Source organism: Tachysurus vachellii, chromosome 10, assembly GCF_030014155.1.
Source record: "Tachysurus vachellii isolate PV-2020 chromosome 10, HZAU_Pvac_v1, whole genome shotgun sequence".
Taxonomy (NCBI): domain Eukaryota; kingdom Metazoa; phylum Chordata; class Actinopteri; order Siluriformes; family Bagridae; genus Tachysurus; species Tachysurus vachellii.
In genome coordinates this window covers 10,967,037-10,983,548 of record NC_083469.1, presented here as the reverse complement: position 1 = coordinate 10,983,548, position 16,512 = coordinate 10,967,037, and the positions used below count along the sequence as shown (strand labels likewise).

Below are 16,512 nucleotides of genomic sequence, written 5' to 3'. Positions count from 1 at the left end.
TTTTTAACAAAAAGGAATTTAAATAAAAGGCACTCTACTTTGGAGAGTGTGAACAGAAGAAGGCAATTTATAGTAATCTTTTTATAGCCTAGATTTCTGTTAATCACATGCCATTTCTAATAAACAAACAGGTCTAACCACTGCATTTATTTCTTTGTTTGTTTTACTCGTTTTTAAAAAAAAAAAAAAAAAAAAAAAAGCCAAACTGTATGAAATACATAAAAATATGAAATTTGATGATGAATTTGTTTAGCTTGTAGATTATTTTAAATAGGGACACCTACTGGGCTTTACTTTTCTGTACATTATATTTGCTTTTGTTTAAAAACTGTGGTGTGATTTTATTTATTTATCTATTTATTTATTTATTTATTTATTTATTTATTTATTTATTTATTCTTGGGCTGTCAGTCACCTCAGGCACTTACTTTGACAGGCATTTCTAATTAAAAATTAATGCTCTGAAAGCTACTGGCAGCCAAGCATTTTGTGCCTTCACTTGCAGAACAAGCTCTAACAATTTTTAACTGTGAGATCTGGTTTTACTGCCTTTATGGTATTTAACATACACCCTTATCCAGAGTGAGTGCTTTTGAAGTCTTTATCAATGAATACATTGATACTGCAGTTGGTACATGACCAGATGTTATGGAGCCATTGATGGTCGTAGTGGTGAAGGACAGGAGGTATTGTGAGATGGTCTGAAGCATTGTAGAAGGGATTGTACAAGGGCAGTGGATTAGTGAATAAAAGACTATGTGGAGCTTCTGTGGATCTGCTAGTGGTTAACTAGCCAGCAGTCAATGAATGCATTACATTAGAGCACATTACAGTTGTAGAGTAAATCTGAACAATGTCATTCAATTCTGTAGAAGTGGAGAACTATACTACTACATCAGTAGTTCCAGTTTCCCGTATTGGACTCATTTGAGTCATTCTGAGGTTTTGACATATCATATTCAAGATTTGAGCCTAATGTTAAGAGCGGACACGCAGGTGTTTATTGTGAATGCGGCACTTTCTAAATGTTTGGTCTTGTGGATTCCAGTGAGCTGAGGAACAGTAGCCGCTTTCATCTTTCTGGCATGACCTGCAAAGCAAACCTCCAAAGAAAAAGCTAGGGTTTTTTCTCTTTAAAGTGTGTGCTGTGTGCCAGCACAAAATCCATTATTTTCTAAATGTTTAGCCAATGAGCTGTAGAAAGAGAAACAACTAGATGGGAGATGGACAGTTGAAGAATGTGTTAAATGCAGATAATGAAAGGATTATGGTCATAGAGGTGAGAGATGGGAAACAATAAATGTAAAGGCAAGTGGGAGGTGGATGGATTGAGGTAGAAAAGGGAGAGAATCCATTTATATTGACTTCAGCTTGCTACTAATGATATGGGCAAACTGATTTTTACCTTCATCAATTTAAACAGCCGCATGACACTTTGCATCAACTCTAAACCACTTCAGTACAGAAAATCAGATTTTAGATGCAATGCAATTGCTTATTTTGCAAATGTATGCAGGAAATGTAAATTTCTGTTTATGATTAAAGCAGGTAATTTCCTGCTCATATCAAGCTCCATGTATGTTTGGTTTATTATTCCTTATGATGAACACTATCAAAAACGTGAACAGCATTCCTAATCCTGTTGTATATCATTTATGGCAAGTCCTCGTTTCAGTGTTACCAGCCTTTGAAGACAACTCTTTCATGTTATCACTGCAAGACTCCCAGAATCTGACAGCTGAAGTAGCTCTTCACATCTGTCCAGTAAAAATATTAGCTATTAAAATGGAATCAGTAAAAAAGTGCTGTGGTGGCAATTGGAAAAGACAAAAAAAAAAAAAAAGTGTCAGGCAATCGCACAGTGCTTTCAACACCCAGCACCAGGGAGGTGACATTTTAAAAAGTCAACTATTTGTGTGTGTGTGTGTTCTCATGTTCGTGTTCCAATTAACTTGCACGTTACATGTTTTAAAATTATTTAACCCCTCTGGCTGCCTTCATATTTTTATTCTGCTTATGTAGTTTCACATGCCTTGTTATCAGTAGTTATTTTCAATACATACAACAACCAACAGTGTACCTTCCTCTACCCCATGACCGCAGTGTTGGAGAATGTGGTACAGGAATGAGGATATTGGTTGGAAGGTGTGTAGGAAATCAAAGGCATTGCTGTGGTTTGGTAGTTAATTCAGTTGATGACATTTCTGGTATGCACCCCGCCTGGAGAAGTGTTTAGGGAGTGGGGTCAAATGTGGGAGGGCTGGGGGATTATTTCTGTTTAAGTCTGGGTGGATACCAGATGATTTCATTTATAGCGTTTATATTTGTTTATATATATTTGTTTTGTAAATGTCTAAACACTCCATGGTTGATTAAATTTTGATTCATGGTGCTGCTTTGTGATTTTCTACTTTTTTTTTTAATTTATTTATTTTTGTTTGTTTTTTCTTTAATTCACCATGATGCATGTCATTTTTAATACCTAATATTGACATAAATGTTTTTTTGTTGTTTTATCACATGGATGATCGAATCCTAATTTACATGCTGCAGGGCTATGCTGCCCTGGCTTTGTGGGTTTGCACAGGCAACTGGTGGATGGATGAGACTCTGCCCTGCTGGTGATAAGATCAGCAGAGGCCCATGGTGCAGAAAGCATTAGCCTTTGAAAAACTCCGGATTATCACTGGGTTGGTGGTGATACCACTACATGCAGCGATACCCAGGTGTGAGCTGTGCTGAGGCCTTGCCGACAGCTCAAACTGATCTTATCTCCCCATCTGTCCTTGAGAAGTTAAAATGGTTATAAATTGGAAAAATCCAACAAACTGAAGATGGTGTAATAGCATTCAGGCTGAGATTATAACATTCAGTTTTGAAGAAATTTTGGAAAATAATATTGTCTCTTTTCTCCAGGTTGTGAGGATATCATTGTGGAGAGCATCTCTCTGGACTCGCTGATCTCCATTCTGAAGTGGAGTTCTCAACCGTATGGCTCGAAATGGGTCCACAGACAGGCCATGCATTTCCTGTGTGAGGAGTTCAGCCAGGTCATGACCTCAGATGTGCTCTGTGAGCTCACCAAGGATCAACTGCTTATAGCTATGCAGTCAGATTACCTGCAGGTACAGCACTACAGCTTTCTCCTCTCTGATAACCCAAGCATCTAAAAGCTCACCTGTTGGGATGAAACCAAATCTAAACATTTAAACCTTACAGTATTTATTTGCTCGTTCTGATTGTACGTGTTGACCTAATAAGTCACACATTTCCAGTTAAAACACAGGTGAAAGACATTGTAGTTTCACACCTTAGTTCAGCTAGTGATTTCACTAAATATCCTCCACTGATTTGGACTAAAAACATTTAACATTAGAGGAAGGCTGTTGTAGTGCATAGAAACTTACCTGGCAAACCTGTCTGAAGCTATTGAACCTCTTGTTATTGCTAGTCCCGATCAAATTGAATTAGATTATTATGGTATCTTTACTGCTAAATAGTCAGTTCAAACTGTGTCCCAAGATACTAAGGTCCTTTGTGCCCATCAGCGATGCATGTAACCTAGTTTAAATTCAGTTACATTTCCTGCTAGCTAATTTAACTAATGTTATTGTTACTAGGCTATCCTTAGATTCTAGCAATAATTTGTAATGATTTTTTTTTTTTAAGAGATGCACATAAATGTCAGCATTTTGTACATTTTTCTTTTGCTTTAATGACAGTGTGCTGCTGTGGATTATTTTTTTTTTTTTGCCTGTTTTCCTTTCTTTGTAAAAAAATGTTTTGAAAAACAACTTGTAACCTTTCTGTTTATTCCCAGATTTTTTTTTTGGACCTCTACCCTTCCCAGAATCTCTGTTGCTTCTCACATTATAATTTGTGCAGTCTAATGGAGTGAGCTGATGACCCATTTTCCCCATTTTTAATTACTGTGCATTTCCTAGAGAGAAGCTGCCAGTACTACTTAAGTGCTAATGCAAAAGAAGTCTCATATTCAAAGTGCACTGATTTAGGACGGAGTGTTCAGTTGGGTTTTAAATCCAGATTTGTAACCCTTGTTCAATACCTCATAAACAGGCCAGTAAACCACAAGGTAGTTCAAGGCAGTTGTCTGTCACTTCCAGGTATTCAAGGTAGGTCACAGGGCCAGACATTCAGTAGATAGAGGAGCCACTGCGTGAGCTAAAGTGGTGTGTCTGCTCCAGTCTGTCATTAAAGTCTCTCATACTTCAGCCCATCTTTGTGAAATATGAGCGTGGTAATAGTCCTGTGCTTTGCCTCGCTGTTTCCCCACCCTCTCTTTCACAGGCGAGCGAGCAGGACATTTTGAAGTATGTGATTAAGTGGGGCGAGCACCAGCTCATTAGGAGGATGGCTGACCGAGGTGAGATTGCTGTTCACATTGACCCTCATGCACTGCATATTTTCAACTCAAATCTATGCCCTTGTAAACTCTGTAATACACGGCAATGACAGATGGATAGTCATAGGGACTTGTTCCTGTTAAGGCACAGACTATACTGCACACAGATAATATAACATAGGTTCACTGCAGGCTGTTTATATGTGTAAACGTGAACATTTTTCTTTCTGTGCACGACAGAGCCCAATCTGCTGAGCGGTACCGCTCACAGTGTGAATAAGCGTGGAGTGAAGAGAAGAGACCTGGACGTAGAAGAACTGAAGGAGATTTTGTCTCCTCTGCTGCCTTACATCCGCATGGAGCATATTCTCCCGGCTAACAGTGATGTCCTCACTGATACAGTGAGTGTTCATTGCATGTGAATATCTAACGAGTTCATATATTGTGTGTGAAAGTGCAGAATGATGAAGAAGGTCCCCATGTGACCTTTTTTAGTCCCTTTCATGCTGCTTGCTATTGACTGCTGAAGGAAGGGTTTTGTGGAAGCACTGTAGGAAGCCGAGCTTGGTTTGCTGAGATGGCTGTGCTTTTTGCAGATGAAGCGTGGCTTGATCAGCACTCCTCCATCAGATATGCTACCCACAGCAGAAGGAGGCAAAGCAAATGCCTGGCTTAGGCAGAAAAACACAGGCATTTATGTGCGTCCACGTCTCTTCTCTCCCTATGTGGAGGAGGCAAAGGTAAGCCTGCCTTCTGCCTTATCTCACATTTTGCTCAATATCGAAATCATAATCATTAATTAATTTAAATAATTAACAAAAAACTATTTTATTGTACTTTAATAATTGAAAACTGTATTAATAACTAATAAAAACTGGCTTCTTACTCACTTGTACAATAAGTTTGTATTTCTTCCTTTTCATTTTTCGGGCAGCTAAAATTTTTAATCATGATTAAAGATTTGTGTGTGTGTGTGTGTGTAGTCTGTCCTTGAGGAGATGATGGTGGAACAGACAGATCTGGTACGGCTGAGAATGGTGCGCATGTCTAATGTGCCTGACACTCTTTACATGGTCAATAATGCTGTACCCCAGTGCTGTCACATCATAAATCACCAGCAAATCACTGGAAACCAAACCACTGCCCCATCTGTCGTGGCCAATGAGATACCAGGTAAGTGACCGTCCCAGGTCACGTTCATAAGCAAAGCTTTTTAAACATAGTGACCCAATAGAATAAGTGGTGTAGGGAAAGAATGGATGGATGATCTTAGATTAGACATTTAGAGGATGTGACTTTGAAAGTGATGTTTTGTCAGGTTCCCTTTTTAGAAGAGACATTAAGGAAATGAGAGTCATTCAGTGGAAAATTAGATCATGTGTGATCATATGAAAGCACATGGTTTATAAAAATTATCAGAAAATCCTAAGGATTGTTTCACCGAAATAGTGTGTTTGTGATCATTGATGCAACCTTCCTATGTATAAGTCATTCCTAATTATATTTGCATGTGGGTAACAGTGCCTAGCTTGGCAGTGGTTAGAAAGATGATTTCCAGGCTACAGGAGCTCAGGCACACAGATCAGGTCCAGAGAGCCTATGCTCTGAACTGTGGGGAGGGAGCTACAGTAAGCTATGAGCTTCAGCTCCGTGTTCTCAGAGAGTATGGCTTATCGGATGGAGCTGCAGAGTTGTTGCAGGTGAGTCTTTAGAGAACAAACAACTGATCTAATTATTAAAGCTGTGGGATTGAAATGACTGGCTCTGTAATGTTTTCCTTCTTTGTATGCAATGTGCTGGCAGAACCCACATAAGTTCTTTCCAGAGGAGCGTTTTGGAGATGAGAGTCCTCTCCTTAGTCTGAGAGCAGTCAGCCGTTGCAGAGTGAATAGCTCCCCTGCTATGGACACCATGTTTACAGAATTGGAGAGCCTTGGGAGTATTAACCCTCCTCTCCCTCCTCCTCCGCCCCCGTATCATGCCATGTCGGCTCAGGCACAGCACAGAGTAGCATGGGGTTCAAGGTTGGCATTGCCACCCCCTTCTCGCTCCTTCTCTTACCCCTGTAACCACACGCTACTCCAGCAGAGAGGCTCCTCCATGCCCAAATCCAGCAACCAGGCACACCGAGCTCCTGACTACAACATGGTTCAGAGCATGGGGAAAACACTTAATACAGAGTCATGTGGGGTGAGTGTCTTGCATGCGGGCATCTCGTACAGATTCACCATTTTAAATATTTAAAATTCCCTATTGTCTTTACTAGTTATCATTTCACTAAGCTTCCTCTAAGGTAGCATATCATATAAAAACAAAATCTCCAACCCTCCTCAATGATAAGCCAGATGCAGGTTGGTGTATATTTTGACCATATTTTATAGAGGTTGATGGCCAGGGCAAAATCACATTAATTACATTCTTTATCAACTAAATTACACTGATATACATAGAATGAAGGGCTTCAAAAAATTTCACTTCACTTCTTTGTCTTTAGACATTTTCTTTATCTTGATTAGAGGATGCATTACTCTTATCTTCATTTTGTTGCTGATGTTTATATTTCCTCTCATCAAACTTATGAATTCATTAAGTTAAAAATATGCCTGTAAATGACATGTTTATACTTAATAATAACAGAATTTGTTCCATTTTTAGAGTCTGGAACCTCTAATCAATGAATATATGCCAGACATTGCTCTTGGAGTGTCAACTATGACTCTCTCTGAGCATGGTAAAGCTCAGGACACCACTCTACATTCTCTTCCCAACATGGGCTCTACTATCCCCCACTACCCACCAGGACCTTGCCCCAGCGGACGATATTCTCTCACTCAACTGTCCCACAAGAGACATGTCCCCAAACAAAAAGGAGAGCCTCCACCTGAATATCCAGACCTTTATGATTTGCCCAATCAAGAGACTCTTGTATCTAGCCTTCCTTCTCAGGCCACCTACACAGGTCCAGACTTGTATGGACAGCTCAGAGTTCCATGCAATGACATACCCCACTCATGTCTCCCTGACACTTTGTCAGTTCACACCCAGGCAAGGGTAGGACAGCCATCTGACTCCCTTCATTTGGATGTTTTGGGTCAAAGGTTAGATTTGGACCATTCCTCTGGAATATCCTTAGTAGGGGGAGCATTTGTGCCCAGTGGGCGCTCAGTAAATGACTCGGACCTGACATGTGGTCTTGGACCTTCAAAAGGAGGTGTTGAGTTATATGAGGAGCACAGCTTGGTTGCAGATGGGACAGGGGACATTAGGGAGGCCTCTGGAGGAGCTGGACACCACAGGAACACTAGTGAAGAAACAGGAATAGGTCGGGATCACAGGTCACCCAATAAGCCAGAGTACCAGTATAAGAAATCTGCACTTTAATTCAGATAATGAAAAGTCATGGACTTGGAAATAGACTGTTAAATACTTCGCTCTGTTAAAGTGCTAAGTTTCAATGTAGTCTTGCAGGTAGCTATGCATCACTTCCATTACAACTTGGTAGAAAGGAATATAAATGGATCTGTCCTTTAAAAAAGTTGTGAACTCTCGTGAAAAATCCATTCATAAGCATCTCCTGCTAAAACTTTCATTTGTTTATATAGTAATTCAGACGGGTCTGTGTCTCTTCATTTTAATGAATTCTCCTTAATACTAAAATTCATTAATCTGAGCCTGTGACTGATATATTAACTGATGAAGGTAAACATCAATAAAATATGCCCCCATTTGAAATGGGAATCAAATCAGCTCCTAGATGAATGTCAGGGAAAAATTATATAATACTGCCAGTTTAAAAATTTGGACATAGGCTAATATTTTGCAATTTTAATGGAAACTTGTTTTTTGCTAAAACGACAATTTGAATTGTTTTTTTTTTTTGTTTTTTTTGGAAAAATATTTAAAATTAATTTTGATTGAGAAATGTCTAAATGTTGGTAATAATCATTTTTTTGAAACAAATATCAACCCCTTAGCCGTTAAAATGTCTTTACAACAATTAAAAAATCAAAATTCAACCGTTATGTCCAAACTTTTGACTTATGTATTTATACTTATACTAGCAAAGAAATTCTGTTCATTTTGGCCAGTATCCAGTAGATTTAAAAATAGTAGAATAGATCAGTTGTTGGTGCTTTTATTTCTTTATTTTTGTAAATTGTTTTTAAAACCAACATGAAGTGTGTTTGGCCACCACAAGCAACTTGAAAAGCTTCACATTGGCATGGCTCCTACAAGAAACTCTTAATGAACCCAAACTGTTAGTAAAACACAGCCACCCTTTTCTCTTTTAATGTTTTATGAGTATGAATGGAACAAATTCTTTAGCTGTAGCCATTATTCATCTGAGAGCTGATTGTGTTTTGCTTGTTTTTTTTTTTTTTTTCTTTTTGGCAGATCTTTTAACAAAATTTAGTGTACCATGAGAACTCATACATTTTATTTTCCGTAGCATTATTTAATTGCACACTAACTCAGAATGACCCCTCTTAGTACAAGAAAATTGCAAAAACCAGTACTACTGGTTTTTATTGGCTAAACTTTTTTATTGTAAGCATAACGTCATGCCTCATAAAATCCAAATTTTCATTTTGCCACAGGTAAAAGGTTATGTGAATAGTGGAAAGTGTTTTCTTATCCATTTCCTTTTGGCAGTCATAATATCTCACTAAATGACTCTCAAAGTACCTCACAAAGTCAAATCATCACTTAGGCATTACAGGTTAATATAAAGATAAATGTGCTACTAAAGCAACAAATGATGACGCAATCATTGAGAAGGAGAAATGGATTTGATATTATATCTCGGACGTTTAACAGTATCTTGCACCTTTACTGGTAAAGTGATTTTTTTTTAATGCCATTTCACACCCTTTAGTCAAGATTCTTATAGTAGCTACAATCAATCAAGACTGTTCAATATTTACATTAGCACCAGCCTTGAGAATGAACAATCTTTGTACTGTAGAAAACATGAACATGCTCGATCATCTCCTCATCCTCACATCCAGTGGCCTTAGCTGTGGATTTTGAGCTCAGAAACCAAGAAACAGATGTAAGCCATTTTCCATGGATTTATTTTGCTGAGTCTTTTGGTCCATCTTTACTGAGCTCATGGTTGGTGAATAACGCACATTCGTAGAGGCATGTTTTTGCAATGTGCACTACCCTCAACATAATTCACTCCATTTTGCCATATTTACAGTGCCACCTAGTGATACAGAAGCATGCCAGAAAATTTTGTACCTTTTTTTTTCTCTCACTGGTCTGACAGCTAATGAAAGGTCTTCTCACAAGAAAGCTTGAATTTCTCATTCCCATAAAATGTAATTGAGAAATAATTCACCATTTCAGTATTTAATACATCATATATTCATTATTGAACTGCATGTTGATTACTGATTATACATGTATGCAATGTGGTGATTTTGTATGTTTTCTATGCTTGATCCAAAGTGATGCTCCATAATCCACATTTTATATATGGTAGTTTCAGTGATTTTATGAATTACCACAATCCTTATTTGGCTACATAAGTCATCATCAGATTTAAAGAGTAAACATGTGTGACTAGGATACAATGTGAAGTCACCATATTTTTTATCAGTACTGTGGAAAAAAAAACCCTTTAACACAGTAACATGCTGCTAATGCACTCTGTTCTGTTTTGCTGCTCATCAATGATGTACCTTAGTAGAAGAACAAGAGTTTGCATTTGTATCCATTTCACAATCTGTTTGCAGTTGTTGGAGAAATGTTTTCACATTGTCCTAATTGAGATCAGGGGCTTTGTATGGTTCCTTACTGCATCTATTTAATACTGCAGGTGACCTGAGAGCGTGCCTTGCGTTTGCAGAGGGCCAAGAATTTTTATTAAATTAGTGATTTTGGCCTATGCAAGCCTTCTTAGGAGCCTCTGTATCCATCTGCCAGTTTCTAAATGGCCTGTACTGTATCTTTGGGGAAGAAAATTGTATTTTTAAACTCTTGGGTACCTTTTACTTGGATTTGTGTTGTGATTTGATATGGTTGTTTCTGATATGTTGATTGTACTTAAACTTTAATATAATTGCATTTCTTGTAATGACTTTTCACCAGTTATATTTTTCTACTGTTACCTCAGAGAGGTTAAATAACAGTGACCAGCTTTGCAGCTTGAAAGCATCCTTAGAATAAACTTGCTTTAAAAATATATTGTTGTATTTTTATTTTGAGTATGTTGATGGGTGACGACTCATTTATTTTGTACATATGTTTTGACTACTATAATGACAGGAAGAAACATGCATTTCAAAACTGTATTTAATTATCCATGCCGAGGAAAGCATAGTAATTGATGCTTAGATTGAACCTTCAAATTGCTACCTTGTAAAAAGTCTAGTCCCTCACAGTCAGTCCTAGTTTTATTGACCACCTTGTACATTAGTCTTAATGTGGACATCCACTAATGTCCACTCCTCCCATGTTAGACAGGGTGTGGTGTGCAATACACATTAGCAGCTTGACATTAACACTTGAAGCAATTGCAAGTATGTTAAGAAAAGAAGAAAGTGGAATGCAGGGATGGCCATCCATAGCGGATCAGCTGCAATAATACTGCCCTGCACTGGTCCGTCTCTTTTTCTTTGACTGAAGCTCTTCAAAAAACATGTGGATAGCCTCAGGGGTCAAATCCTATAGACATGATTAATAAATTATTTTATTAGTTTTTTGTATTTGATTTAATTTTAAATGTCTACTTAACAGTTAGAAGGTAAAAAGCCTGTTTATCTCTATACTTACCTTTCCCTGGTCAGCAAACTGCTGAAGGAACACGCGTAGCTCTGCTTTCATATCATTGTACTCTGTAAAGATAAAATCAGAATATTTCAATCAATTCTTTAAACTCAATTTTATCTAATGCTCTTTAAATAAGCTGATACATATATTCCCATAAATATCTATGAAAAATAATTCAGGGTATAATATTAACCTGGGACCTTGAGGGTCAACCTAAACAAGCCCGGAGTACAGTAATTGTACGTGATATTACTGATAAATTAAAAGATGTGTTTAGTAATGCATTACTGAATCTCCTTGCTTTATCTACAGAACTGTAATATGAGGAACTGCCAACTGGATATTCTGAAAGTTTTCTTCAACATCTAGAGATGTTGTCTGGTGGTTAATGATATTACAGAGACGTACACAGTACTACATGGATTTAGGCAATTTTGCTTGAGGCTATCCAAACCAAGCAGCCTGGAGAACCTTTTATCATTATCCTGATGTAAATGTTTGAGGACCTTGGGTATGAGAGAGGCTCTATATAAATAATGTTTTAAGACCACTATCCTGTCTAGAAAACCAGACACTATAATTTAATGAAATGTAAGCTACTACAAAACTGCTTTTTGTTTTGACTGGTTGTCCCTCCGTTAATTCCAACATGTCAAAACAATAAAGATGATGACCCGTGCTTGGCAACAAATTTAGTATTAAATGTCCAAAGGCATCCCCAGGCATTTTTCCACATCTCCACCACAAGGTCACTGACATTCATCTCCAATAATTTAACCATAGGAGGTTAATCCACATTTATTTGAACCAGACTGTATTGCTGGGACAGATGAATGGTATGGAAGACATCATTGTTTTGTGTGTGACAGCTAGCATAAGGTAAACTGCAGTGTTATGAACACAACTTAATCAAGGGCAACAAGTCCAAGGAATGTAAGACAAATAACTGGAGCATATTAAATATTTAAAAACAAATTTAAATTTCTGAACCAAGCTTGCTCTGTAAAAGGTTGTAAAAGCTGATCAAATTTGTTAAATTTACGTTAAACGTTTAAAGCACATGCTACAGTAAATGATTAAGTAGTTAGGTCAATGACTCCTTGAAAATATTCTGTATTACTTACGGTAAATGACCTCCAGCTGCTGGACATGGTCCAGGGAACGGAGGCAGGACCTGAGCAGGTCTTCTTCTAGCAATGCCTCACCCTGATTCTCATATGCAAGCACAGTGTCTGATTCATCCATCAGGAATTGGACACCAGCTTCCACATAAGATCTCTAAAAGGGAGATTAGAAAACAAAAATAGGGCAAAGTTTGCTTTATATTAAATTCAGACAAAGTACAGACAAACAATTTTCAACATTTACTTTTTACAAATCATATGCCAATTGAAGAGTACACATTAGCAGTCAACACTGAGATCCTGCAGGAACCAACATGAGAGGTGGATTATTTTTGTCGTCATGAGGGAGGACAGATATGCAGCTTGTATGAGAAATAATGGCCAGGCTAAAGAACAAGGTAGAGTATTGAACTTTAAAGGAGTAGAGACTCATCTACTGCTTTCAGGTGAGGTTTGTTTATAGCCAACCAAGTATGTTAGGAAATACCACTCAAGTGGTATTTTGTTTTTTTACAAACAAATAAACTGCAGGATTAGTCAAGAGTGGCTGTGGGAGTGTGATTACACATGCATAAACTTCAGTACAAACATCTAGCATCCTTACAAGATTGTACTGAAATAGGCAGATTTGAAATGACCTACCTTGCAGTTTGTGCAAGTGCAAAGCTTGATCCGCCAGTCATATGGCCAGAAAACTGCCCCCACCATTGGCCTCACCAAGCTTTTTGCCTTTAACTCTTTCAGTTTGCACGGTGCAGTTTCAGACTGGCACACAGAAGGACACCGCTCCATCTCCTCACGTGTCCTCTTGAGGTTTACAGCTTTAATTCCATTACTAGTGAGCTGTTAAAGTGAACAAAATGCACCATTTAATTTAATGATGTGTAAAGTAAGTTCAAATGGAAATGAAAATGGTCCTTGTAAATCTTGTATTCTAATGAATGAATTAGAAAGGAATTCATTTTGAACATTTTGCTCCCTCTGCTGATGGAATATGAAAAGTGAAAAGCAAGTATTTTTTCTTTACAGAATATTTATGAAGTAGCCATTGGCAGTTAATGCATTAATTTCACTGTATCATGTTGATCTGTTTTTCACCGTTGCTTCCTTCTGACAGCCTTTACTTGTGGAGGGCTCATCATGGCCATTGCTGCATGAAGGTAACACTGCATCTTTCTCTTCTTTATTTCCTGCTACAGGATCATCCTCATCCTCTCTACAGATACTCAGGTTGGTTACTGGAGGGCCTATATCATACAGTAATACACATTATATCACCATGCCTTAAGGAACTGCTTTTGTAAAGTAAAAACCTGAATTAGAAAGGGGGTACAAGCACATGAAACTTACATGCAAAATAGGCAGCATACGTCCAAAGGAAGGGAGCTCTGTTCATACAACTCTCACACACCATCTCCAGTAACTCCTCCGAGTCCACAACCGCACAACCCAGATGCTACAAAATGATGACATTAAAATATGAGACATATTTCATAGATGCTAATAAACTGTGCTCCATAAAGGACTTTGTATAAAGTAAGAAACAAATACACTCCTGCTACAGCCTACCTTTGAGTGGTACCAGTCTTCACAAAGAATACACTGAATCATTGCTTCACCAACCTTCCATCATGATGTAAAATAAAAACAAAAACAACAAAGGTTCAAAAGAGAAATGGTACATAATTTTAGAAGTGCTAAACATTTAATATAAATTTGGCTACTGGTGCACTAACATTTCAAGATAAGTTGAATAGCAGCACTACATACCTCATCATCTTCATCAGGATAAGGTCTGTCACAAGAGCAGTAACGGCCAAAGAAATTGTGATTGTAAACATTCTTGGTGTTTTGTCCCTCTTTTTCCTGCGAATAAGCAACATACAGACAAAACAAATGAAACAAATGTTAGACTCAAGTATCACATATTTAAATAAATATTCACATCAAGAGTTGTGAAGTGGTGCATTGTATAAAATTAGACAGGTAAAACTTCATAACCATGAAGAAGTACAGCTTACATTTGTGAACAAAAGCAGTGGAAAATGTACTACTGCTTTAAAATGTACTAAACTGCTTTACAGAAGTCCAAAAGAAAGGTTATTCCTGCATTTCTGGAAGCCTAGTGGATAAGTGGGTTAGCTTTTTAATGACTTAATGAAAAACATTGAGCAGTCACTTTAAAAATGATTTAAAAAAAAAACCCTTTAAAAATGATGAATTTTGCTGCACACACGGCAAAGGAATACATCCAAAATACACTTACAGGGATCAGTTTGCACTTAAATGAGCCAAACTTGCTGTTACCACAATCACAGCAAAAGTTCCTATGAAAAGAAAAACAAATGGGATTAAAAACAGAAATACAGGTCAAGGTGTGGGGTACTAAGTTAGAAGTAACTTTAAAAATATTATATAATGGGGCTGTACCTTTTTGTGTACAGTTCATAGATGTGGTGGCCATCATGGCAGGTGTTAGCACAGGCAAGGCAGACTCCAGCAGGCTCCATGCCCTCACCTGTGCAAGTACTGCAAGCAAATACTGCCTGTCGCTTCACATATCCCTGCAATGTACACATAGGGTGCGACCGCACATAGGTTTCATTCCAAACAGCTGTCTACTCTCTGCATTAAAGCACTGAATATGCTGGAATGTAATGGTCTCTAGACCAAATTTAGTGCATTAGATATTCAATAAGAGGGGGTTCAGGATTCAAGCACAGGCGACAGACTATCAGTAAATCTAGATAGATTAGATAGATATTGTCATTGCATAATACAGGTACACAGCAATGCAAAATGCATCTACCAGAAATGCAAAAAGTAGCAATTGGGCAAATAGACCAGTGCAGATAAATATGTAGCATATGTACAGCATGTAATAGATAGATAGATGTAGGTATAGGTGTAGGTGTAAACATATGTACAGTGATTAATTATAAAGGATATAGCAGTGCATAGATTTGTGGATATTGTTGAAAATACAAGTAAACGGTTCTAAGGCTATGGCATTGAAAAAAATGTACAGACACTGTTGTAAAGGAACAACAAGTAGAAGGTTATAAGGTTATGGCATTAAAAAAATGTGCAAGCTGAATAAACAAGTCCACTAAATATGGAAATAAATACACACACAAATGTGTGTGTGTGTGTGTGAGAAATATTAGGCAGAATGTACAGTAAGGTGTATATAGATACACATAAATAAAATAGTGCATATGTATGTAAGGCACAATATGTAGAGAATAAGGGGTATAAACAATACAATATGTAATATGTACATTGTATGTGTAATTGTACAGAAGTTATATACAGTATCATTTACAGTGTTCTATCTTTAAGGGTCACAGAGTACGCTCATCACAATCATCATTGCATCTGCAACAAGAAAATTACTTCAGCTGTATAATGACTAAGATAATTAAGTCTTACCCGAGGATATGAACACTTATCCGGATCACTTCCAGCCAAAACGGCGAGAGCTTCACTCAGTTCGTCATCCTCTAACAGATCCATGGAGCCGACATCCTCCTGTCTTTTATTTACGTCCATATTCCTTCTGCTACACACACACACAAAACCTTAACACACTAGTTATCGCGTGCGCGCAAAAATATACGGCTATAAATAAAAACACAAACAAAGGACTAGCACGTGGTGTGACAGCAGAAACATGCAGCACATGACTTCCGGTTTGAAACCGGGACAAATTTGGCGCGAAATAATGCTATATTCACGTGCGCTTCAATTGCCGGTATTAAGTAATTATCGCGTATGCTTTAATAGGTAAATTAGCAACGCGTTATTTAATATTATTTTATTTTTTTTAATGTTCCTGTCCTTTCTTCCCATAGTAAATAATATTCACGATGATTAGAAATGTAAACCAATGACTACTGAGTTGTAGTAAAACAGCATAGACAAGCCAACTGTCGACCAATAAACTTCTTAAAACTTTGGAGTGAAGATGAACAACTACATGCTGCAAATTTGGGTCTCAAAAATCTCTAAAATGTCTGCTGTATTTACGGAGATCCGGTTGAAACCCTGCAGAAATTTCGAGAGCACTTGAATGCAGCGTGAATGACATCAACCTGTTTAGTTCTTTGAGCCCTAATTAATAGCAGTTATATATTTCTACAGAAAAATACACCACTAAATATATAAATCTGTTGTCTGTAAGATTTAACAATTGTTAGTTTTGAGAAAAGACTTTATACAAAATCCCTTACTTGTCTTTACTTGGTG

At 37.6% G+C, this 16,512-nt stretch overlaps 2 protein-coding genes across 4 annotated transcripts in view; one reads left to right on the top strand and one right to left on the bottom strand.

The window, feature by feature from the left end:
* LOC132852285 (BTB/POZ domain-containing protein 7-like) overlaps positions 1 to 10,553 on the top strand; it is a 26,664-nt gene extending 16,111 nt beyond the window's left edge. For 2 of the 3 annotated variants that reach the window (XM_060879386.1, XM_060879385.1), the window contains exons 4-11: positions 2,917 to 3,125; positions 4,309 to 4,384; positions 4,604 to 4,764; positions 4,960 to 5,103; positions 5,347 to 5,536; positions 5,885 to 6,063; positions 6,167 to 6,553; positions 7,019 to 10,553. In XM_060879386.1, the coding sequence (XP_060735369.1) occupies positions 2,917 to 3,125; positions 4,309 to 4,384; positions 4,604 to 4,764; positions 4,960 to 5,103; positions 5,347 to 5,536; positions 5,885 to 6,063; positions 6,167 to 6,553; positions 7,019 to 7,744 (2,072 nt within the window). In that variant the 3' untranslated portion in view covers positions 7,745 to 10,553. Of the gene's footprint in view, positions 1 to 2,916; positions 3,126 to 4,308; positions 4,385 to 4,603; positions 4,765 to 4,858; positions 5,104 to 5,346; positions 5,537 to 5,884; positions 6,064 to 6,166; positions 6,554 to 7,018 lie in introns of those variants that run through there. The other variant, XM_060879387.1, reaches the window with a different exon arrangement.
* Positions 10,523 to 16,512, bottom strand: LOC132852287 (putative E3 ubiquitin-protein ligase UBR7). The gene is made up of 12 exons (XM_060879391.1): positions 16,497 to 16,512; positions 15,697 to 15,826; positions 14,695 to 14,828; positions 14,531 to 14,591; positions 14,035 to 14,130; positions 13,834 to 13,887; positions 13,615 to 13,720; positions 13,363 to 13,511; positions 12,907 to 13,107; positions 12,265 to 12,418; positions 11,144 to 11,205; positions 10,523 to 11,035 (listed from the first exon to the last, which is right to left on the bottom strand). Exons 2-12 carry the CDS (start codon positions 15,814 to 15,816, stop codon positions 10,943 to 10,945), a joined length of 1,230 nt encoding a protein of 409 aa, XP_060735374.1. The 5' UTR covers positions 15,817 to 15,826; positions 16,497 to 16,512; the 3' UTR covers positions 10,523 to 10,942.

Coding starts and splice junctions, on each gene's coding strand:
- LOC132852287 (XM_060879391.1), bottom strand. CDS start 15,816: ATGGACGTAAATAAAAGACAGGAGGATGTCGGCTCCATGGATCTGTTA. Junction 13,721..13,833: donor AAGACTGGTACCACTCAAAG/GTAGGCTGTAGC, acceptor ATCATTTTGTAG/CATCTGGGTTGTGCGGTTGT. Junction 13,108..13,362: donor GCTGTCAGAAGGAAGCAACG/GTGAAAAACAGA, acceptor TCACTTTAACAG/CTCACTAGTAATGGAATTAA.